Genomic DNA, 24,955 nt, shown 5'->3' with positions numbered 1-24,955 from the left:
CCTTTGCGGATACAGTATTACACTACATAATGTCATGGCACCATCAGATGAGGACTCGAGCCACACTTCGCAGTCACACACACAGTGACTTTAGATTTCACTTGAGTCCTCAAAAGACTCAACTCAGACTCAAGATTTGGGACTCGTGAATAATAGCTTAAAATTATTGTTTTATGGTCATGAACATTGGAGTATGATGGCTTTTTCATATCCCGTATTGCTTTCCTTTGAGATACACACACGCACATGTAGAGGTGAGAGGTGAGAATGAAACTTGGGTTTGAGTACAGGCTCAACCATCTATACAGAACCCCTGGAGCCTTTTTGGGGGGATTAAGGCGCAGCGGAGATGTGGCTACTCCGCTGAGCATCACACCACTTATCCACTTCAGGGGAGAGAGCATGTAAACACTCAAAGCTCTGGGGCAGGAATTAAACCCAAAACTCTGCAGACCTCTTTGCTACTCAACCGTACTACCACTCATAAAAAGCTGCATCTGCTGTGATAAACAATGTTCACTGTGGAAGATGGACTCCAAAATAAGATCTTGGATAGAGATTTGATGCTGTACGTACCAGCAACTCTCTCTTGTGTCCACTGAAAGAATAAGCCGCTGTTTTTCTGCCTTTGAAATCTCTCAACGGCTTTTGAAATATTTACTGTTCTCTAAAGGAGAGCTAGTCTTCTTCAATTATTTTTTACTTTTGGTTTATTGATGATTTGTTATTAAGTGCAATTTACATTTGTTTTTGGTAGAATTATTGTTATAGTGTGAAGGCTTCAGAGAAATGTTTACAATTTCCTAAACAAGGAATTCTACTGGCACAGTTTTATTTGTTTATACTATGCAACAAGGAATATTTGAATATGCATATGATGTAAGCTGCACAGTACATGGCATTTAATGTCTTGTTCTTGTACTATTATAAACTGGATATATGTTGAGAAGAAAAACTAACGAATAAACGTTTTTGGTAAAATAATGAAATTCACCTTTGGCAGATGTTTTATGACCATGATCAGCAGCAAACAAAGCAAAATGACAACAGGACAAATCCATTCAAAACATGGATTTAATAGCTATTACAGTAAGTAAATGTTTTCACAGAGATTAACTATTGGTATAGTTTACTTTGTTGCCATTGCCGACATAAAAGTTACCTTAAATCTTTGTTTGATTATGGATGTTATTCAGCCAAGTGAGCCTTTTAACTTCAACATTATTATTTCCTGGAGTGTGAAGTATAAAGTTAAAACAGACATACTGCTTTACCTTCTTTTTTCAATGTTTCTTCAAGCAAGTTTGTCATTTCCCACCTCACAGCATTCAGGCTATACATTATTCCTTACAAGTTCACCCAGGTGCCCTCTATTCAGTTCCAGATTCAGGTTTGGGTAATTGCTTGACCATGTTTATAATTTAAATATATTTGTGAGAAGATTTACAACATTATAATTGCTGCACAGATTTCAGCTCAGTTTGGAAAATGGTGTAACAAGTAACTAATCTTTCAAGATCACAATACACTGTACCTTTTGAAAGTCATCAGCCATTAAATCCCAGACATACCACATTTCTGAGCATCCAGTGGGAACTTAATAGTTCCTGTTCCTGCTATAAATGGAGCTGTGTTCATGTTGTCTGCATTACCTCACCCACTCTTCTATATCATGTCACACTCAAGTCTGACCTTAATTACTTATTTATAACCATGCTTTCCCATTCACATTTAGAGTATTGTGGTATAAATCTACCTAGTAAATATTACAGTACCATGAAAGATATATTTATTTAGTTACATTTCAATTTGACACCACTTGCAACTTACTTGTTTTTATTTTTCTTCAACAACTTAAGAGAATGGACAACAACAGTGTTTTGTTGCATGTGTGTAAATTCGTGCAAAATTTGATGCATTTCTGTGGCTTTTCATGCTGAAGGACAAACTAAAGCTCAGCTGTGTAAAGTTCATGACAGTGACATCAGACACCTGCTCCAAGGGAATTTATAGTCTTTTTACCTGAAGGCAACTACACGTGTGTTGTATAGTCTTCTTTTTTATGAAGAAAAAGAAAGAGTATTTCTGCAACATTGCAAAGACACAGAAGGAAAAATAAATGAAGGTTGATTTGCATATAAAGACATTAGGTCTGAACAAAGTCCAGCACAGCGAACCAAGGACTGAAAATTTTGATGAAGTATCCCATCACTAAATATCCTTTGCAGTGTAAATTGGTGTTTTGCCCATCATGAGGCAAAAAAGTACATCAACAGTGTTGCTACATCCAAAGGATAAGCATTTTTGACAGGACAGTTGAATGTGGGAGACTTTTCAACAATGCTAATATTAACACACATCACACCAATTGTATGGACTTAGTACCATGTGATCAGAACATGAACAAGAATGATGGCGACAATGTTTATGTGAAGATACTGATCTCTGGACACATGACTCAGCTTGGGTTTCTGGTGGCCCTGGCCCATTTATGGATGGAGACAGAGAGCCTGTTCTCATGGCAAACAGTTAGATACTCTTACCTCAGGCGCATGAAGAGGATGAAAGCCACAAGGAGAGCCGCCAAGGAGATGCAGTGACCCAAGTAATTGATGATCACAGCAATGTGGTAATGCAACTTGCTCTTTTTCTGATAAAAAAGAGAAAAATAAGACTTGCTATTTGTTACTATGTACACACTGTGCAGGAATTTTGAAACAAAGTGATGTATTTTCACCCTGAAATAACTGTCTTGTAAAATGACTGTGTTCACATGGCAAGATGATCCAGAAGAGCTGAAGAAAGACAGCAATTTGACTGGCATATGCTGCTCAAACTTATTTTTAAGGAGAAAAAACAGGTTCTGTTTTGTATATTTCCTTGCTGTGGGAATCAGGTCTGATGAGAAACATGACTCCAGTATCAACCAAAAGCATGGTGGCCATGTGTCTGAGTCCACCTGCACTTTCTTAAATGGAGGTCATTTGTTGCCTAGAAGAAAGTTACAGAGACGCTAAACTTTCCTGATCTCAAAGGATACACCCACAGCTTTCTATTCCTTCAAGATTGCTTAGACCTGATTTATGTGACTGGAGGTATGTGTGTGTGTGTGTGTGTGTGTTGGGGGAGGGGTGTAAAAGTGAACCAGTCCACATTTGCAGTTGTGTTACAGGTATCTCTATCTCTATAACTTTCTCTTAGACACCTGAATATTGCAAGCAGGGGCTTAATATCCTAAAAATCAATGCATCACACCAATTCTGAGTGGATTTGAATGGATTACTTTAAGCAAATACCTGTCTAATGTGTTATCATAATCATAATCAGTAATCTGTGAAGTAAGGCTGTCATATGAGACACACCGACAGTGTCAATGACAATTTTTAATATATCTGTAGTTAGCTACAAAAATCAGTTCACTTTTGGAACAAATTAGCAAAATCTAAATTAAGTGTTTTAAGTGACTTTTCACATGTACAGACAAAGCAGACCTGGAAAATATCAAACATATCAGAGGCAATCAGAGTTGAGATATTCACTGTGGCATCCTGGTAAAATTTATCTTTGAACCATTAAAAATGTATATACTCTGTGCAAAGGGATCAAAATAGAAACCAGAGCTTTAAGGCATTGTCTAAGAAAAAGGTGGTGGAGATGTGACAGTACCCGCCACCCTCCCCGATAGCAGCAGAAGGCCCCAGTGCAACTGACAGCAAGAGACTGCTGTCCTCCAACTGTCAGCACTGGCAGGGGCTATCATTGCACTGGTGAGGGCTATCACAGCAGTGGCGACAGGGAGCAGACAGAGATGGCCTTTGACAACCATGTCCAGTCCAGTTACCTGCCAGGTACATACCCCTTGTTCACCCACAGTGGAGCTCGAAGATAAATATCCAGAGATGACAGCTTGGGAATAATCTTCCATAGGTGCAGAGGAATTTAAAAGAACTTTAATTCATTGCCTCCTTTTTAGCTCCTCGGCTCTCTGACATCCTAACAGTATACAGGACTGTGGCAAGATCAACCACTCTTCCCCTAGCTGTTAATTTTTAATCCTGACTGGGAGATATTTTATTGGTTTCTTACAAACTGCCTGGGGCATTAAATTCACTGAAATCTGCATTGACTATCACTTCTGTTTGTTCTCCATTCCCACAAACTATCTCCTGTAATATGAAGCTTCATAAAGGGCTTTTCTTCATTCAGCTTCATGGTTCGGTTTGCTGATGCAGCATCCTATGGGACGTGACTTATCTTGATTTAAATTCAGAATATATAGTATTAAACAGAAAATCAGTTGTTTTCTGGACCCTGAATTTCCAATAAGTATCTTGCCAACTTTGCAAAAAAAGATCTTACAAAGAAATAGACCTTTGTAATTAGAAAAACTACAAAAAATACACATTAATATCTCATCCCATTCATGACAAGAAATTTCACTGAAAATGTAGTCTACTGAACAGGTACACTGCTAAATGGGACAAAGGTAGTGTAATCTGTTGGGACCGACCATTTCACAGGTGTCACGCCCGGCTCCGTCCGATCCTAATGTGTGCCACGCCCACCTCGTTACCTCGTGTTCATCCCTGATTGTTCTCACCTGTTGCCTGTTACGTTTGCCTAGTCTTGTGTATCTAGTCCTAGTCTGAGTCAGTCTCCCTAGATTTGTCATTGATGTTTGCTGTCGTGCTTCCCCGGTCCTGTTTCCCGTAATAAATCCCCGTTTTACCCTACCTCCTGGCTCCGTTTCCGTGTCGATCGTGACAACTGGTCTGTCTCTCTGATGTTTAAATAGCACATTTTTTTCTTTCCATTATGAATTTACAATGATTAACTGAATGACATAATCCTTACTTGGTGTTTTAAGACATCTGTATTATTAAAAATATAGCAGCACTATATTTTCTGTGATGGGGTTTCTTCAAAAACTCTCAAACTTGATGCAATTTCAAAAATGTTTCCAGAGATTAATAGGGTGATTCTCACAAAATTTTGGTTTAGAAGATTTCAAACATGAAGTATTTAAAAATACTTGCATCAACAATTTTTTTAGCCATTGCAATAAGCAGGTCTGAAGTGTTTGTAAGGGTAAATTTAAAATCATCTACAGATTTAACATGTTTTTTAACATTTCCCAAAACCAGTCCTTAAAAATCTCAGGCCTACCTGTGCCCATGCAGATGTAACTAAGGCCCACCCCTTCAGCGTTCAAGGCAAGCGATACAGTATAACATAACAATCGTGTGACCTGTATGTTTGTGCGTCGTTAGATCAATTGGAGGGACAGAAACATATTTTTCTTTCTCTGTATTCACTTGGTCTTAGTAATGCCACGGATCATTTAAAAACAGACTGAGTCTGCAATGTGAATTGTTTTGGGACTGGCCCACCTGATTGTATGCCGTCCCACCCATGCTATTATTCCTGGCTCTGGAGGGTAATCATTTGTTAGAAATGAATGCAGATGGGATATTTCACTAAAGTAAAAGTGTTACTACAGCAGTAGTCCCCAGGCTACAAAAGGCCTGTGCTGATTTTCAGGTGATCACATCGGAATTGGTTTTTAATATGACTATTTACATGTAAAAGGTGTGTAAAAGAAACCTAATGTAACAAACTGCTTAACAACTGCAGTTACATACTGCAAGAGTGAAGGGTAATCCAATGGCAAATGTTGCCTCACTTCCTGACATCTCTCATTTGTGAAGTGCTTTTCCACGTCTTTGAGGGCAAATACAGTATGTGTCAAATGTCGCTTGGCGGCTGCTCTGTAGCCTGAGAAGTTCGACTTTGATCAGGAGGAGACGTTGAGATACTTATTAGCAGCAGAGTAATTTTATCCCAATGGGGGTATTTTCAGCTTTGCAGCCCTCCTGTAATGTGCTTGGCACAATTCCCATGAATTATGTGGCTATTAAAATGGACAACATGAAGCTGTGATCTTGAAGGGACTCCCAGCACACTGGCGCCCCTTGGGAATCGAGCACGACCGGCATCCTAAGCCTGTCCTCAAACATCACGGAAAAACTGACTGCGCTGTTCTTAAAGGAAAATCGTGCAATTTAATAAACAGCATTATCACAATACAGCTGCTCTGTTTGCTGATTGTGGTATAAAGACGTATGTCTTCTTGAAGACAAACTTAGCAGGGAATGCCTTAATTCATATTACGATTATAAGCACCGTAACAAATACACTTTATGTTCTATTGATTATATGTGCCGTTATGCAGCAGGTCTGTGGGTCTGTGGAAGACATGTTAGCCAGCAGTAGCTGTTCTGTAAGGATTGAGCAGAGTCACAGCCTAACGAGGGCCAGAATGCAACTGCAAAGAAATGAAAACAAATAAACGGAAATAATGAAATACAGTCAGTTCTGGGGTCGAATTTAGGTTTTACAATTATACAACATGATTAAAAATGAGAATTGAGAATAAAATTGACATACAAGTTGAAGTTAAGTAATCTAATTTAGCTTTTAGGAATCTGTTGCAAATGCACAAGATATTAGCAGTAAATGTGCTACATCGTGAGGACTACAGCAAGACATTGCTACATTTTCAGGAAACAAAAGTGTGTAACAATGAAACCAGACTGAATGCCTGAGTACATCATCTTGGCTTGGCAGAGTTGGTCAACATTTGTCTGTCAGCAGTTTATATTATGAAGGATATTTATAGACTGGTGTCAAATTATGTTGGTTATTAAAGACCTTTTGGAAAATTATCCAATTATATTAAGAACATCATGTCACCCTTTCAAAATCAAATTAGAGCATCATGCCAGTTTAACAGGAATGAGGGAATAGGGGTGGCGTCGGTGCATGAAGCAGTATGGAAGCCTACCAGCTGAAAGGCATGAGGCAGACAGGAAGCCTCCCCTATGCATCTCCATCTCCCCAGTAAAGCTATATTCTGTGTACTCGCTAGGCGAACACCACCCTTTGGGGTCTGGCTAAATGTCAATCTTTCGATACATCTGCATGGATTTATGTCTGGCTTCTAAAAGCAAACAACTGGACTGATATGCACTCATAGTTCATTATATACTGTCAATTGTACAAGTCAACAAATGCATTTATCCAATAATAATTATTTCATGCAGGGTCAAGGTGAGCATGGAGCCTATGCCAGGAAGCACACAGCACAGCTTGGGAGCTGGGAGGAAGCAAAAATGTGGATTCTCTGGCAGGGAGCTGGGAGGGAGCAAAAATGTGGATTCTCTGGCAGGGAGCTGGGAGGGAGCAAAAACATTGACTGTCTGGCTGTCCCTGAAGACTGGGATGGGAAGCACTGCACTATTAGTCTAATGTCTTTGGACTGCAGGAGGAAACTGGAGAACCTGGAGGAAAATCTTGCAGAGAACATGCAGATTCCACAATCACAGAAATGGTGGTTAAATCAAATCCCCAAGCATGGCCCAGACATATTAAATTCTGTGCAATATATACAAGGAAATGATTGATAAACTATAAAATCTAACAATAAAAACAATACAAATTTAAAGTGTTCCTTTCAGTGGACCAGCCTCCCATCCAGGGTCTGCACTGCCTTTTGCTTTGTGTATCCTGGGACGGCTTCCAGGCTCACAGCCAGCTGTGGTCATGGAAAATAGCTGAAAATTAAACATTACTTTTATAGCTTTTTTAATACTTTTATAGTATTCTTGTGTGTCGGAAGGTTTCTTTAAAAAAAACTGTCCGACCTCCATGCGATTCGGCATGAAAATGCATGAATGCATATTATTCGCATCCCCATGTGAGCTAGACATTTACTGTCACGTGGTCCAGTGGCACTGCAGTTTTATTTTGCACTTAAAGTGTTGTGAACAGCAGAAGACAGTAAAAGCTGTTGTGAGCCTTGCATCATCAGTCGCCAGGGGCTGCAGAGAACCGTGGAGCCTTTTTATGGGTGATTCGTGCCTGAGCTCTTTGCTGTGATTCGTGCAAGTCAGCATCACTCTTACATCACCCTTAGTCCAGCATGCTTCAGTATTGCTTACTCCTCATCTGGTATTAAACTGTTTCCTTCTAAGGAAATAATCTTTAACATTTTGGATGCATTGTTGAAAACTTTGACTAATTAGAATTAGTACACCCTGACCTTGTCGTGCCCAGTACCTAGGATTATATATAGTCTAGGTGCTGCTGTGCACTTGCAGGGCTGTCACCAACTGTGCTGCATCTCCTTCAGCTTGGATAAGAGCCACAAAGCTGTCTTCACCAGCAAAACGAAACAGACAGTGTCCGTTGGCACAGCTTAAGGTCCCACGAGCTGGGAAGCCGCCGGCGAAACCTCACCGGCCACCACGGCTGATTCTCCCAGCCCATTTTGAGCGGCTTGCTCTTTCAGGCACTCAGAGCTCTGTAATGAATCATTATCTTATTGCATTAGTTCCGCCTATTCCTGTTTGCTTCCGCAAGCAGCAACGCTGATTGATCTTGACAGAGCTTGTTTAATCAGGTACGGAAAAAGTAAACGTGAAAAAAAGTCAATTTAAACCCAGTCAGCTCGAGACTGAATGTTGGAGGAAGAGAAACACTTTGTATATGGTAAATGCTTATAAGGGCTAATGGTTTACTGTTTCTGTTGTATCATGTTGCAACTTAGCATAACAACAAATTTGTTGGGAGAATAAATGCAATTTTTACTTTACTCACAAAGCTGGACAGTGATGTAACTGGTTTATTGATTCTTGCATATTCTACTAAAAAGTAAAAAAAATAAGATGAATGCCTTTCAGGCAAAAAAAAACCTGATTATTTTAGCTGGTTTCCTTCAACGTAAGAACGATTTTATTTAAGTGTATACAAGCACAGGGAGATACACAAAAGCTGAAATGGGCAACGGGTCTTGGACAGACTACAACCAAAGACTGGGTTATGTGTCTGGGTCTGGCTCCATTTGCTCAAGGATAACAGAAGAGAAAATATAGTCTTTTATAAGTATTGGGAACAAGAATCGGGTGACTTTATGGAATGACTTGTCACATGACTTTGGTCCACCCTAGATGCTCACGCCCTGGTCCCCAGTCTCTGAATAAATTTCTGACATATCACATGTCAATCATGCTTTGTATGATTGCTGGGGTTTTCCTCAGAATTCCTTAACAATACTGTAGTACATCAAAACGGGCATCATCTTGCAGCCATGAGGAAGCAAGATAACAGGAAAAAATGTGTAGATCTGTCACACCTGCTGCCTAGACCTCGGCTCTGTGTGGGCAGAACATAGCTGACACAACAGAGATCTGTTTTTTTTTTTCTTCTGGAAAAGCTGATTCAGTCGTAAAGTTAGAACTGAAAGACCGGCCATGCTTCACATATGCTAGAGTTGGATTTTCACCAGCTTTGGACGCTGCCCAAGATATATTTTATGCAGCATGAGAGAACTGATCATAGCAGCTGAGAGGAGTGAATTCATCCTCATTCAGACCTGAGATCCTGAGAATGTCTCTGCCCTACAAAAATACACAGACTCTGATGTCTTCAACCTTATACTGTAGCTCCTTTTTGTCTAACACACTGTGGTATGTATAGGGTTGCAAATGGCTGGAACATTTTCAGTACTAGGAATCTTAAACACTTTACATATAAAAATTCCATACTTCTCCAGGCTGTATAGGGGATGGCGAAAGCATTAGTGAACCGTGAAGATGCTGTGCTGGACAACTGCTCATCTTGCCTTTTCCAAGAAGCAACTAAATGGCTCCACGTGGGTAACAACTGATGTCAAACAACAATACAGATACTTTACATTTTGTATGGGTAAGTCAAGCATGTAAAAACTTGCATATGTCCATTGTCAGCTATCCCTCAAATAATCCATTCAACAGGATAATGGATGACCTAAAATAATTTAGCTAATTAGTCTTGCTAGCAAATTGATGTAACTCATCTTTTACTTTATTCTGTGACTGCAAGGGCCTGAGCTAAAGGTTCTGTTACCGATTGCAGCAATAATCTTACAATAATAATCTCCCAAATTCAGCTGCCTCTATGCGATCCTGGTCTGTCGTTGACAATATCCACACAAAAGTCCACAACAGTCTCACAAATGTGCAGGTGGAGAAACTGGTGTCAATTTGGGCAAACCTGAGGCTCTTTGACATTGACCCACCCTTCAAACACCTCAGCTGCAGTGAACAGTGAGTCCAAGGCTGTGGATTCTGACTGTTTGACTGAGCATTTATGACCTTGTTCACATTCTCCAGATTTAGCAGACTTTGACTTTCATCATCAAACCTCATGGCATGTGCTCACGGTCAATAATGTTAGCAATAACTTTGGATAAGGTACAATGTCACAGTCACATATCCTTGGAATCGAGAGAACTTACTCAATCCGGATGTCTAAGTTGAAATGTCATGCACTAAAATAATCCTGTACACAATGAGGCATGTATTTTAGATATTTTCAACCAAAAGGTACCCCTAATAATCATAATAATCATATAAATCATAAAACATTGATATCATTCACATTAGATGGAAAACTAAGCGCATATTAATTTCTGCAATGATCGACGTACTACCCACCTGGGGGAAAAAAATCGTTATTTTATAATTTATTTCCTATAAGCCTATAAATTTTTGAGAAAAACACTCAAAAATTGGTTGGAGTTCTCCTAGAAACAAAAACAAAACACAGCATGCTATTTATTAGGAAGACAATTACTCGATATTTTCACAATATTTATTCACAAAAGTATATGTATGTTTGAGGTCAAGCTCCGTGAAAACAGTTGAAAGAGAAGGTGCCCATGGTGTAATTGGAACACCTCTCACATGTACAGTAAACACAATGACAAGCTATAACATTTGTTTGTTGTTTGAGGCTAAAACGCTGACTTAAAATTTCATTCTCAAATTTCACTTTAATCAGTCATAGTGTACAAAGGCAGAAAAATGATAGCGATAAACATTCAGCATTAGACTCTAAAAATGTCTGTTATGGCTGTTAACAATGCTTTTCTATGTGTGTGTGTGTATATATATGTGTGTGTGTGTGTTGCTGTCTATCAAATAACTTCAACAACTTACCAAATGGATGCAAAATCAACACTCACTTCCCCCTGGCACTAACCATGTATTCTGTCACACTGTTAAGCCACAGAAACGTCCCAACAAGAAGCCTCTGCACTCCCACATCACAGAGACTCTAACCTCAACATTTATAAGATTATATTTGTAGTGCCTGCAAATTTTAATATTAGATGAGACTAAAAATTGAGAAATTTCAACAGGCACAAGTAGTTTTTCCCTCATAAAAACTATGATACCAAGACTGTGTCAGCACTTAAACATTAAATTATGAGATATCGGAGTAGCCCAGAATGTCCTGAACACAAACCCATACGACATATGTGGCTAACTCATACAATGTAATAAGCCTAGGGAAAGAGAAATACTCAGAAAAGGATAGAGTTCAAAGGGTTAATACTGAGGCTTAATACTGCCTTGGCTTTGCAGGATAGATCTGGTTACAGTTCAATTGTTGCACTCAGCATTTTATACTAGATAGATGTTGAGAACACTGCCTTGGATGGAGATACTTTGTTGAGGTATTTTGCATTTCCTAATGACTGAACAGCAAAGTAAACTTCCAGAAGTGAAAAGATTATACATTAACCGCCTTCTGTGGGCTAATCCTTCCAAGTGTCAGGTGGCTATCGGGTACTACGCAGCAAGGTGGAGATCAACCCACTTAAAGTGTGGAAGAGGATGTGAAGAGCATAGTGAGATAACCCCTCCCCCACAGGGTGGCTGTAGTTCCCCATTTGCCTTACCTCTTCATTAAGAATAGCCTGGCACTGAGAGTAGTTTCCCTTCATCGCCCAGGTCCCATTCGAGAGGCATTCTCTGTACACGTTATCTGCATGGACAAAAGACGCGGGTTTATAACTTACTACTTGCCCAGATGGAGCCACCTGCAAGTGCCATGACATCCCAGCTTTGACTGCAACGTCCTGATCTATCAGCCAAAACCAAGGTGTCTGCTGCAGAATCCATCCTGTCACTGGTTATTTCATCATTTAGACACTTAAATAGTGGATAAATACATGCTGTGTTTAAGGAAGCGCTTTAGACCGAGTGGCATGATGTGCATGTGCAACCTGCATGTTTTGCTTGTTTCACATGGCTTCTGCCTACAATCCCAAGAAACACGGGTAGGCTAATTGCTGTTCTTAAATTGCCCATAGTGTGTTTGCATATGTTCACGACAAGCATGCCCGTATCTTTCATTGAGGACACTTAGGTCAAGTCCACACAATTTTTTTCTGCAAAGCCAATAACCATGATCCATTACAGGGATCACCTAGGATGGGTTAACACTTTTAACCTTGGTACTTTAAAGATGCTGGCTACAGCCCTGACTACAATGGAGTGGTATCTCAGCCTTATGCACTATGCTGTCAAGGGATAGGCTCTGGACTATATTAATGGAGCAGTATAACCTTATTCCAGTATAACCTTATATTGCCTTATTCCAAAGAGCCTCGCAAAAATGCATTACACCCTAACAGAATAACTAAGACAAAATACAAATAAGAAGACAAAATACATTTCCTGTTGAAATAAGACATTTTCACACTTTCTTTGTGCAATTTTGTTTAATCGTTTGTGAGAGAATGGATGAGGGTGTAGCAGAAATTTGAATTGCAGATTAAGAATCAGGCTGTATGGATGGTAAATGCATGTCACAAACTAACACAGGAAATGAAGATATTGACATAATGTTGTCCAGTATTGACATAATGCTGTCCAATCATTTGCAAGTATAGACAGGTCACGGACTACCACCTGGAATGATAGATTATGTGAGCGAGGACATCCCTGGAAAGAAAATATAGCACAAGAACTCATCCCTAAATCTATTGTCGATAAGTTAGTGTATGAGAAAAATTGTTTCACTGCATCAAATACAGTTTTGGATGCTTAAGTTTTGAGGGTTTCAATCCCACCTCTGCTCCCTGTGAGTGTGTGTGTGTGTGGGTCATGTATATATTACATTGTGGGGACCAATTGTCCCCACAATGTCATTAAAAACCTGTTATTTTCGCCTTGTGGGGACCATTTTTTTGTCCTCACAACTTCTAATTTACAACAACTACATGCTTACATGTATATAAGGGCAGAGAAACAGTGCAATGTAAAATACAATTGTAAAGAAATAAGTGTTGAAAAGGTCTTTGTTACCAAAACACCCCAGGAGCATATGTATGGGTTTTTTATTCAAAACAGGAGCGGGGTGCTATGGTCCGAACTGAGCCAACACGCATGAAAAGCAAACAAAAACACATTTTTCCAACAAAGTACTCATTCAGTAGGTTAGCAAAGTCCTAATAATCACCTAGAATCTATATAAAACACATTCAGCCTAATTTGCTAATAAAACTTTTTTATTAGAATGACCATTTTGTGGCCTCTGTACAGGTTTTCAGGGAGTCTGGAGCCTATCCTGCACACCATGGATGAGGTGAGGCACAGGCTATGGTAGAAGAAACATGCATATTTTCTACTCTTGTGAATATTTTAGTATATAGTGGCTACAGCAGCGAATCCTACAATCCTACGATGAAAAGCCTGAAACCTCTCTTCTCTATTAGCAGCATTCAATGTAAATATGTGCTCTATAATATTCTAGATGAGGACCACTGAATTTACCCATGTCTACACACATATTCCTGAGGCAAGTCAGTTCATTGATATATGTCCATGCAGCCACTTGGGTACCAAATCCAGTGATAATACATGGAATCAATAGGTACAATCCCTTGGGTTTCAGGTACATCCCCCTTCTTGCATCACCGAGCATGACTGCTTCCATTTCCTCACGACATACAGGATCCAATTCACACTCTAGTGCTCCAGGAGGCTTCTCTCCTAGGGGGTGCAAAGTGAGACTTTCCGAGGTGCAGGGTCTTGACCAATGGGGGAGGGGGGGGGGGGGGTTTCCCTCACACACATGTGTTCATAGGACAACTGTCAGTCAGACACCAGAGCAGTAAAGACCTGCTGCTCAGCCCATCCGGATGCCTCACCGCTGAAGTAAGGCAGACGTGTGCTGACCCGGAGTCACTCACATATCTGGATTGTCCTGCCATCGTTCTACGCAGGTGGTCATTATGTAGGCACTGCCACGCTGTAGTATTACTTATAAAACAAAGAACACCTCAGAATCATGGCATGGTACTGGGGTGCCCACCAGGCAGAGGGGGGCAGAGGTGCCCCATTCCAGGCATGTGAGGCGAGTGGATCGCGGCTCCCCCCGACCTTGAACAAGACTCTCTGTCCCATGAATGTCACCCTCTCTCCCTGGCCCATATTGATTTCATACCCATTACTACAATAAACAAGTCCGGAAAAAGAAGACGGGGAAAGCCTGCCGGTGCTGATGGCAAAGCAGCGCGGCTAATCTCCCAGAGCGTTGTGAGCAGAAACATCCAGCCTGCTAGTGCAGGGGCCAGAAAAAGCAGCCGGATATCAAGGTATAATTCTATTCCCATAAATCACTGCAGATTCCAAGCAATCACGTTTATAGACAAATCTGTGGAATTTTGGGGCGTTTAAAAAGATAGTTGAGGTGCTTTCAACTCCACTAGGATGATTTATTACCCTATGTCTTGCAGTGTGCTGACAGGACATTAAAAGTTTATATGTTAAATATTTTGTTATACAGTAAGTGAGAAGTGTACTGTTATGTAGTGTTAATCAAAATGTGCTTGATTAACTTAAAGGATTTTGATATTATTTTGTTGGCAACACCTGCCCAAGGTACTCCACTTAAAATTTTATATATTTATACAGCTGGACAGTAACTGGAGTAATGTGGTTGAATTACCCAATAAATTGTACAACAGGCGATCGCAAATGAGGATTTGAATGGGCAACAAATTGGGTACAGGTCCTTAACCGTTACAGAACCAAGCGTTTTGTGATGTTTCTCTTTCCTGATCTCAGATGTTTCCGGGACTCCTTTATCCTTTCCGGTTTTCTAAATACTGCTATAATTTTAAAAGGCATTGTTAATTCAGATGGTCATGTCTGCTGAGCTTCCAGTCTGGCTGGATTACTGTGAGTTCCTCAGAAAGCACATGCAGGCCAATTCTGCACACTCGACTGTCAGCAACTGAAGTGTTACACACAGCTGTGGCATTTGGGGTCAGCTAAACGCCGGGTTGGGGGATGCTCCAAATATTCAGAGGGGAAGGAGACCTAGCACACCCTCTGAAGCCATGCTGCCTGTGTGTACGTGGCAGGGGTGGGGGGTGGGGGCGTTCTGACACACAGGTTTCCATTAGGGAAAAGAGGAACGTTAATGGTGTGATATTAACGTGAAAACCCGGCGTGTGGTTTTCCCAGGTCAGGCCACAGCTTTTGAGGTTGTAAAACCCCCGACGTGAGACGTGCGTGGTTTATTCCAAGAGTCCCTCTTAGTGACTTAGCAACTGGTCACATGCCCCCCTGGAGAATATCGGTCACTGTGCTCCTAACCAGGACATGACAACAGGCAGCTGATTTTGAGGTCTTAGGCCAAGGATGCCAGTTAGGCAGGTGGCTAATGCCAAAATGACGCCACTATGAATCTATTTTCCTATGATAACAATGAGAGCAGCGGGAAACAGAGCAAGGTGAGACAGAGAATAAAAACAATAAAAAATCATTAGCTCAGATTACATAAAAAATATTTTGCAATGTACTTTCATTCCAGATCAGTCTTCCATCAACTGTAATCCTTTGGATTTGTATGACAGTTTCACTTACTTTAAATTGTATTTGAAGTTCAGAGCTCATAATATCCAGGCTTCTAATATAAGACATGCAGGAATTCACATCATCCACATGGTTTTTGAATGAGCGCAAAGACTGGAATACCATTGTAACTCTTGCTAAATCGAACTTGCATGAACATGGAATTTTGCACGGCTATTTCTGGCATATCCAACCATTTATGACTTGGAACACTGGCAAGATTACAAGATATTTCATCCTCTCTTCCCATCCGTGTCCCTTTCCAACCCCTGTCTCTTGCTTTTTTTTTAAATTGATTTATAAGAATATGAATGACATACATGAAACCCCATGGATGAACTTGGTATGCAATTAATAATATCTGAGTGACTGATTCATCCTCTGCCCAGTGTAACTGGCCCCCTGAGGGAGGGGCTGGACTCACAAAGGTCTTGCAGCGATTGGGTCACATCATAGTAAAGCAAACTTCCAAACATTCCACAACCTGAATGACCATCAAGATAATGTTTTTCAGATGTGCTGGACCGTTCAAAGCACTGAGGTCACGGTTCAGAGAAATTAGGTTATTCTGGAATAGAGCTAATATCTAACAGAAAGAATTATACACTTATATTGTTTACATAAAATACAGAAAAATAATATTTTTAAATATTTAAAATTAGGATTTCAATCAATCTCTTCTGATGCAATTTACTTCTATCATATATGAAGTTTTTTGGCATTTGGAATAAGACCAAGCTATATAAACGTTGAGTTCACTTCATACTTATCCTGTGTTTATTGTCAGTACCTTAAGAAACGTCACGTGTAGCATGGAGCAGGACGAGGCACAAACAAAGGGGTTTTTATTAAACAAATGAAACCAGGGCATGAAAGCAAAGAGTCACAGGGGATCAAAACGAAGACAGGGAAAAGGTTTGTGGCAAAGGAACAGCAGGGAGCAACATGAATGACTGAACTGGGGAAGACGACCCTGGAGAGCGCTTATATTCTGGGTTAACGAGGAAATAAACAAGAGGCAGCTGGAGTGAGTTAATAAGGGGGCAGTAATGAGAGGAGAGACAAACACAAATCAGGCGTGGCACTCCTCTGTTGAGAAGAGATGAGGGCCTGGATTTCTTATAACCCACACTATTTAAAAAAGGAGACCGTTGAGCAGAAGTGCATCACACATACGGGTCAAGGATGTCATTTGGTGTCCGTGTTGCAAGGAGCACTTAAAAACTTTTCAAGGTAATACAAAACCCAATGCCATTTGTTATGTATGTCACACATATCATCCATCCATCCATCCATTGTCCAACTCGCTTATCCTACTGGGTCGCGGGGGGTCCGGAGCCTATCCCGGAAGCAATGGGCACGAGGCAGGAAACAACCCTGGATTGGGGGGGGGGGGCAGCCCATCACACATATCAATGAATATTAAAATATTTACTATTGACTTAGCAGCTTCTATATTTATGTGTAGATCTTAGGTATTCACCTGTACTGTTTGGTGACCTGAGCAATTGGTTTCAAGGCTTTGAATCATATCTCCCAATTCAAGGCTTGTCATAAATTAAGAAGAAGATACCAACTAGCTGTAGAAAATAGTTAATATGACATAGTGCTGTCCATGTGACATTTGTCAAATTATCTCACAGATTAAATTAAAATGAATCATAAAACTGCACCAGTACACAACCCACAAAAAGAAATAAATAAAATTGCACCTCTGGCACTAATTGCTGCATCCTGCAGTTATAGATCATGTCATGTGTAATTTAGTGAGCTACTACGCCCCCGGTCCTGGGGCTATGGGTTCGAATCCAGCCCCAGTTCTGTGGCTGTGGGTGTTTCGTGTGTGGGCTGTCTCCAGAATCCGTGGTGTCTCCTGCCATAGTCCACAGACTTGCAGTTTTTATGAACTGCTGATGCTCTGTTTGCCATCTGCCTCTACTGGTGTCCAGTAGAGGAAGCAGCCTAACTTATTCTGATTCCATTCTGTCCTCTCTGTAAAATCATGTCTAACTATAACTGATTAAGCAGGTACAATTGGACATTGTGCTTTCTAAATGAAGTAGCTTTGCTTTTCCATCAATTATGTATCTATTTAAAATCTATTCTTAAATTTAAAATATATTTATGATTTCTGGGAACTATGTGAAAATCCTGACAGTATTGACCCAACTAAATAAAGGTGTGAAGGATATTTTAAAATCCCTTGCTTGCATACAATGCTATGAGAGCAATGTACTGAATGTGGCCTCGTTGGTAAAATTAAACTTGGACATGCTTTTGCCAACCAGTGGCATTACACACGGGCATTTTTACCATTGAGCCTTACAGTGAGTTGCTAATCCTTCTTTTAAAACGTTAGGTACTAATGTCAGTAGACTTGGAAAGATCTCCTTAAGTGGCAGGAGGACAGACATGAGATTGTACATGTCTTATTTAATGCTGCACCAGTACAAAGAACCTTTATTACCTTTGCATCCAAACAAAATACAGCTGTATGTTTCACAACTGTAGGTCATGTTTTGCATTTGCAATAAACCTTGAGTAAAAAGGTGTATGGTAGTGTAATCTGTTAAGTGTCTGTTAACAGTAGGTTTTTGTAACATTTTTTAAGAATTTGATACTGTATACCAAAATTGCACTAGCTATCCAGAATTATGGAAAGCACACACACACACACACACACTCTCTCTCTCACACACACACATACACAGACGTCATCTATATATTCATGTATATATATTTGTATATCTTTGTGGGGACTGTCCATTCATGTGCTATGTTAAGTACAACTGAAATGTGTGTATGCTTGCTCTGACCGTTTGCAATTCTTAATTCTTTTGAGAAGTACATTAAACCATTATCTACTGCCGCATCTACTAGTGAGGGTCAAAGTGAGAACCATTATATATACAGTATATAGTTTGAGTCACTTACTGTTGCATTATCACTTAGAATGTCAGTTTACTTGATTTTTTGTGTTTGTTTTAAATGAATGACTCTTGTAATTTTGTGCTGTTGTTGTCATGCAAAATATAAGCACTGAAAAATACATTTGCACATTGTCCTTTCTGGTTGGAGGGCTTTAAAAGCCTCTTGTAGCACGAGTATTCATGCTATTAGCTCTCTGAGAAATAAACACACATGCACACAGATGCTAACAGCAGCTAATTCAGCAGAATAGCTATTTTAGATTCAATAAGGGAGAAAGATGCGCAGCTCTCTAAATTCCAGTGACCCCGGCTTGTTCCCTTCAAATAGCCTCCCAGATCAGTTTTCCCTACAGAGGCTGCCTGGATTGCTCATTTGTTCATTGAGTCAGAATGGAGGATTCTCCCCAGCGACTCAGATCACAACTTATTCCTTTAGCAAGACCAACATGCCCTGCTGTTGTCATCTGAGGTGCATAATGGAACTGTCATGTTAGCGATGTCCATGTCTCTATAGTGTGGTCCTGTGAGTGTTTATTTATGGTAGAAAAACTACCACACTGGACTGTACAGAACTATTCTTTAATCCAATGATCTGGGTGAGTTGACAGAGATTATTCTGATAAAAATGCAACGTCAGCTTCAGGGACGATATAGTGCCAAACAGTTGCTTCAGCTGCAAGTAACTGGTGACCGGAATGAGATGGATACAGTTAAACCACTAATTTGGAGTTGTTTCTCTCATATTTCAATGTTTTTATTGTATTCTTTCTATAGCTATGTGGTTCAGGGACGTTTGTGAACACTTTAAGTTCAATGGCCTACAGGCAGGCTTGGTTACTTACTAGTGGTGTTGTATCTGACGCCATAGAAGAACTCTGGACAGGGCCGTGACACCATCTCTCCAGCGCTGCTCTTGGGCCAGCAGGTGCCTATTCCATCTATTGATGTGTTGCAGAACAATCCTGTGCACAGTTTGGGGACAATAAATTGGAATCATACCATGGTAATATTTGAATGAGGTGCTGTTGCCTAAAACATAGTCCATTTGTGTAAAACATGGGAATTAGAGTTGTTGTCCTTCAGTAAGTATTAGCTTCAATGCTTTTCTACACTGGGCACCCGCCTATGCAGTTAACTTATGTCCTGCCAAGTCAGCAATTACTTGATTTGCGTACATAAACCATAAATATACCAAATATCGCAAAGCATCGATAACTGAGGTGGCTGGCACGACATAAAATTTCTATGGACATCTGGAAAGGAAACACAAAGGGAGTTTCTCACTATGTGTAATTGACCGGACTTGTGTTCGTGTACCCATTTTACATCATCTTCCACTGCTGAAGACCACTCCCCATACTCAATAATAGAAGTACAGTATTTAGTCCGCGTTTGTTTGTTTCCACAGTCCGGTCATTGTATTGTCCGTCTGCGTTTTGCCTGCCTTACCTGTAATTAAACCCCATATTCCCCGATACTCTGACGTCTGCGCCTTTGTCTCCGGTCCGTCCCCGCTGGGCACGACCATATTATTATAATTAAACGTATTAATGGTTTATTATTAATATTAAAATAAAGAATAAGAAATCTTTATTTTTAAATGTATTTCATTATATAACAATTACTGTTACTGTCTATCATTAATTGTCTAAATGTATTTTTACTGTCTAAATAATTGTCTGAATATGTATTCAGCTAGTGTAAACATGAACGATGCTATCACAGCTAATGTAAGGCTGAGACTGAAGCTTTACACTTTGTTTCCGCTGAGAGACGTGCCGCGTGACTCACGTGATTTCCCAGCACTTACAAGTTATCTTAGGTCGGCGTTCATGGTTTCACTGAGATTCGGATCGAGTTCTAGGTAATTTTTTTTCAAACCAGTTGGTTCGACTTTTAAGAAATTCGAGTTCTAATGAGTTCGAGAACTGAGGTACCACTGTACGTAAGTGATGCTTAATTCCATTTATAACCTCCTGAGACCCCACCCATTCATTTATGTCCATTGTAGTGGACATTTTGTTTTTGCATCTATCTTTTCACTGATGTAAGGTACTGTAACATATTTATTCCTGTTGTACACTAAAGAGGACATGCTGTGAAATTAAAAATAAAAATAAATCTGAAAAAAAATCTAAATTGTAAGATGTCTTATTTCCTCCAAAGACAAACAACCTACAATTGAAGGACACTTTTTTTCCTTGGGTCTCAGGATGATAAACATTTTTCACAAAACAAAATGATGGTGTTATTCATATATACCCGCATCAGCAAAGCTACAGTCACAATCAACATTTTGTGTTGTATGGATATTTCACTTTTATATTTTTGCTCCTATATTGACAGGTGTTCGAAATTCACAGCATACTGGTAAAACAAGAGAAGAAGAATATGAAGAACAACATTACATAACAATCTAATAACTACTATTTAATAATAATAATAATAATAACAGTAATAAATACATATGGATATACATCTGCAATGTGATTTTTTTACTACTAGCTATTGAACTCATTTGTACTAATGTACTCAGTTTGTTCAGAGGCGCAGTAACCAAGTATCCAGCCAAAATTAGTTTTTCATAGTAATCTAGTATTCTTGAATAATTTTAATTATTGGCTCGTCTTCAGGAATAATCAAACATATGGAAAAAGCTCTAATAGTACACATTTAGAAGGTGAGTCATATAGTCTAAATAATGGAAGATTACAAGCCTGACAAGTTATCTTATTGAAGAGATATTAAGCAGAATGCTTTAACATTATTTAAAGACCATATTAATGTGAATTATTATTCATTACATATAATTTGATATAGCCCCACATTAAGTAAAATCTTTTTTTTTTAATTGGGATGCATTTGGATTTCCAAGAGTAAATTATATTCTTTTTCCCAGCAGGTATGAATGGTCTTCACACATTTTCTCCTACTTCTCCATTTGGACATAAGTTTGTGGGTTAGTGTTAATCCTCTCTGTTGATTGACCGGCAGACTGCATTACCGTTCCGAAAACAGACACCTTTCAAAAGATTTAAAGGCACCGATGGTACACGCAAATTGCAAAGGTGAAATCGGAATCCCTTAAACTGTTTTCTGTAGTGACAAACCCATTTGCAATTTGTCTAATTCAAATTCCCTTATTTGATTAGCATATGTACTGTAACAACAATTGTCTCAAAGCTCCATAGAGTGCTCACTGAAGGCGCTGTTGTAGAAACAACGACATCGACGTGGAGAGGCAGCCAGGTGTGATAAACAGTCAGGTGATTAGGCCATTTTGATGCCAGATGGTGAGGTGCTAATGATTGTGTGAGGGAGACAATGGAGAGTCTCAGCCAGCTATAGGTTCATGTTTTAATGTGTTTTGTTATTTACTATCACTCTGTGGTAGACACTGCCTCTAGTCTCCTCCACCTTGGCTATTGCACATTTTATTTCCCCTACTCCTCCTGGAGTGTGCTGTCTGGAGACCCTGCCTGCCCTTCTGCCTGCCCTTCTGCCTGCGACGTCTCCACTACCGGGGACATCCTTCCGGCCTGCTCGCCCTTCTGCCCGAGACACCTTCCCTGTATGTCCTGCTGCCATACTACTGTTCTACTACTGTACTACTCTTCGCCCTGCCACGTGAAGCACTTGCCTGTCATCACCTCCCTGTCCCCTGCTTTGTGAATCAAATGTTAAGATTGGGACGATATGAATTGGGATTTTGCCATCTTGATCAATTGACTTTCCCTGCCAGCCCCAGGAAGATGGGCTCCCCTTCTGAGTCTGATTCCTCCTAAGGTTTCTTCCTTCTAGGGAGCTTTTCCTTGCCACTGTTGCCTCTGGCTTGCTCACTGGGAGCTTTGGGTGCTGTAAAGCCCTTTGAGAAAATGTAATGTGAAAACGCACTATACAAATTGAATTGAATTGAATTGAATTGAATTTTGGTGGCTGACAAGGCTTTCAATCAATAAGCTATTTTTGAAATGACACTGAAGACATGTTTCTGATCATAATATGTCCCTGCTAAACACAATTTTCTGTATATAATCAGTACAGATACAGAATGCTGATTAAATTTTCAGCCCTATTTTAAAACACTCACCTGTTATATTGCTTGTTGTTTGATTCCATGAAGCCAAAGAATGCACTAAAAGAAAAAAGGAAAAGCAATCAAGATCCATAATAGATCAATAAAATAAAACCAGACAATAAAATATGAGGCAGACACAACATAACAATTTAAACTGAAAACGACCACCCAATAACATAATGGCTGATGTCATTTATTTTGCAAAATGTATATTTTAAACCACAAATGTGATACCTATTTGTTTATATAGTCCAGTATCATTATACTTAAGTCAAATGTAGTACATATAATTCTGATGTATTCAGAAAGCATTCAAAAAGTATGCTATCTGAATATACCTACATATTTTAAAACCTCTGCTCAAAATATTTTAAATATGCCGCCATTCATCTTGGTTCTGTTGCTGAAATTCATCAGCGGACCATCAAGCACATTAAGTAACCATGACCTTCACCAGGCTGAAGTGATGCAGAGAGAGTAGGATGGATGTACATGCACAAAATAAACATTAGATAATATAGGCTAGTTTAGTATTCTGACTTGGAGTACAGTGACAACTTATTTAACAGTTAACATCTGAAAAACTGACCAGCAGGAGCACAAATACTTGCTTTGTTCCAGGACCCTAAGAAGGGTGGCGTTCACATCCCATTCCCCTGTTACACTATGCTGTACCCTGGCTGTTGGGTTACTGCAGGCTGTACATTCTGAGTTTGTTCCCCTTTGTACAAAGGACATCAGTAACATAAAGTACTTTTGACAGTAGGGCCGTTTGAGACTACAGGTCACAAAAACAGGAGGGAAGGAGAGGGCAAGATACCCCAATGGCATTCCATTAATTCTCCAGCATCTATGGCCGTTTCTAATCAGTTGTGCTCTTCCAGCATTTAGCTGACCTGCTACATCTGCAACAATAGCAGATCCCGGAACAAACAATAATGAGCTGTTATTTAGGAGCAGAAAAATGCAAACAAGCTAAACTGTCACAGGGTGTACAGAGATCGCCCCACCAGGGCAATGAACTGTACTGGTGCCCCCGCCTCCTGACCTACATACATAGAGACCCACTCTCCCCCAGTCTAAGATGGCGTCCTACAATCCTATAACAGAAAGACATGAAAACAGGCACATTCACTTTTCGCTGCGTGTTCAAAACGCATGTGGCTGATTTGCATCTCATCATTATTTTAAATTATTAATTTTTAAAAGGTTTTTAAAATTTCAAATGCTTACTGTGAATTTTGCAGTTCTCCAGCAAGTCTTGACTGATTTTGAAAATACAACGGTGTACTAAACAAATGTCTTGTCGCATCCAGCGAAATTCAAAATACATATTTAGTATAAAAACGTTGGTGTTTTTAATGTTGTGTGTGTTTATTCAGTTTCTAGTAATGTATGTACATGTATAAGCCTATTGTTACAACAGGGATCAATAAACAAACTTGCAGGAAAACGGCGTTTGTCACCATAAGGATACCAAACAAATTATGTCTGGTCTGCAGTTCCACTTGATAACATTGAGCTGCATGAAACAAGGTGTTACATGTAATTGTAACTTAGACTCTACCCTCCTAAACCCATGTGCTGATGTGTTAAGTGTATAGTACATCTACAGATGGCCACAGTTACCAAATAACAGGAAGAAAACTCTGGCAGGGGTGCATGGTACAGTAGATTGGGTGCATGGTAGATTGGGAGCAGCTCAATGAAGGTAATGCCCTTGTCAGTCTTCTTCCTGACTCACATGTCTTCATGCAGTGATCAACAGTGAATACGTTATGCATTGTCCTCTGAGACCCCGAAACAGTAAGCACATAAACAACCCACATTTCTCTGAGACACTGTGCCATTTCTGGCTTAATACCGGGAAATATTTTGATCAGAGGCTAAGCATTAGTCACAATTAATTGACTTCAAATCAGGGAGAGTATTTTTTCTTATAAAGCAAGTAAATGTGCTTGCATGGACTGTGGTTATTCTCATTGTGTTTCCTGCTTACCATTTGTGCTAAGGAAAAGTGCAGATTTGCCTATTGCATGCTGCGAAGCTGATGGCAGGTATTCAGTTCAGCACTTATCGAATGGTTAATGCATGTGCTTCATGGACCAAATGCTACAAATTATCTTAAACCAACACGTAAATGTAAATGTAAATGTATTATCCTAGAGCTTTAATTTCCCTTATCCCGTTGCTTC

At 39.8% G+C, this 24,955-nt stretch overlaps 1 protein-coding gene across 5 annotated transcripts in view; it reads right to left on the bottom strand.

Moving 5' to 3' along the window:
* The window catches only part of LOC111856802 (corticotropin-releasing factor receptor 1), a 69,897-nt gene that overhangs the window by 21,741 nt on the left and 23,201 nt on the right, over positions 1-24,955 (bottom strand). For 4 of the 5 annotated variants that reach the window (XM_023837048.2, XM_023837049.2, XM_023837050.2 and 1 more), the window contains 4 exons: positions 22,773-22,817; positions 19,525-19,644; positions 11,786-11,871; positions 2,544-2,650 (listed from right to left, as the gene is read on the bottom strand). In XM_023837048.2, coding sequence (XP_023692816.1) covers positions 2,544-2,650; positions 11,786-11,871; positions 19,525-19,644; positions 22,773-22,817 — 358 coding nt within the window. Of the gene's footprint in view, positions 1-2,543; positions 2,651-11,785; positions 11,872-11,905; positions 12,005-19,524; positions 19,645-22,772; positions 22,818-24,955 lie in introns of those variants that run through there. The other variant, XM_023837052.2, reaches the window with a different exon arrangement.

This window comes from Paramormyrops kingsleyae, chromosome 5, assembly GCF_048594095.1.
Source record: "Paramormyrops kingsleyae isolate MSU_618 chromosome 5, PKINGS_0.4, whole genome shotgun sequence".
Classification (NCBI taxonomy): Eukaryota; Metazoa; Chordata; class Actinopteri; order Osteoglossiformes; family Mormyridae; genus Paramormyrops; species Paramormyrops kingsleyae.
The sequence above is the reverse complement of the archived record's forward strand: the minus strand, read 5'-3'. Positions and strand labels throughout refer to the sequence as shown.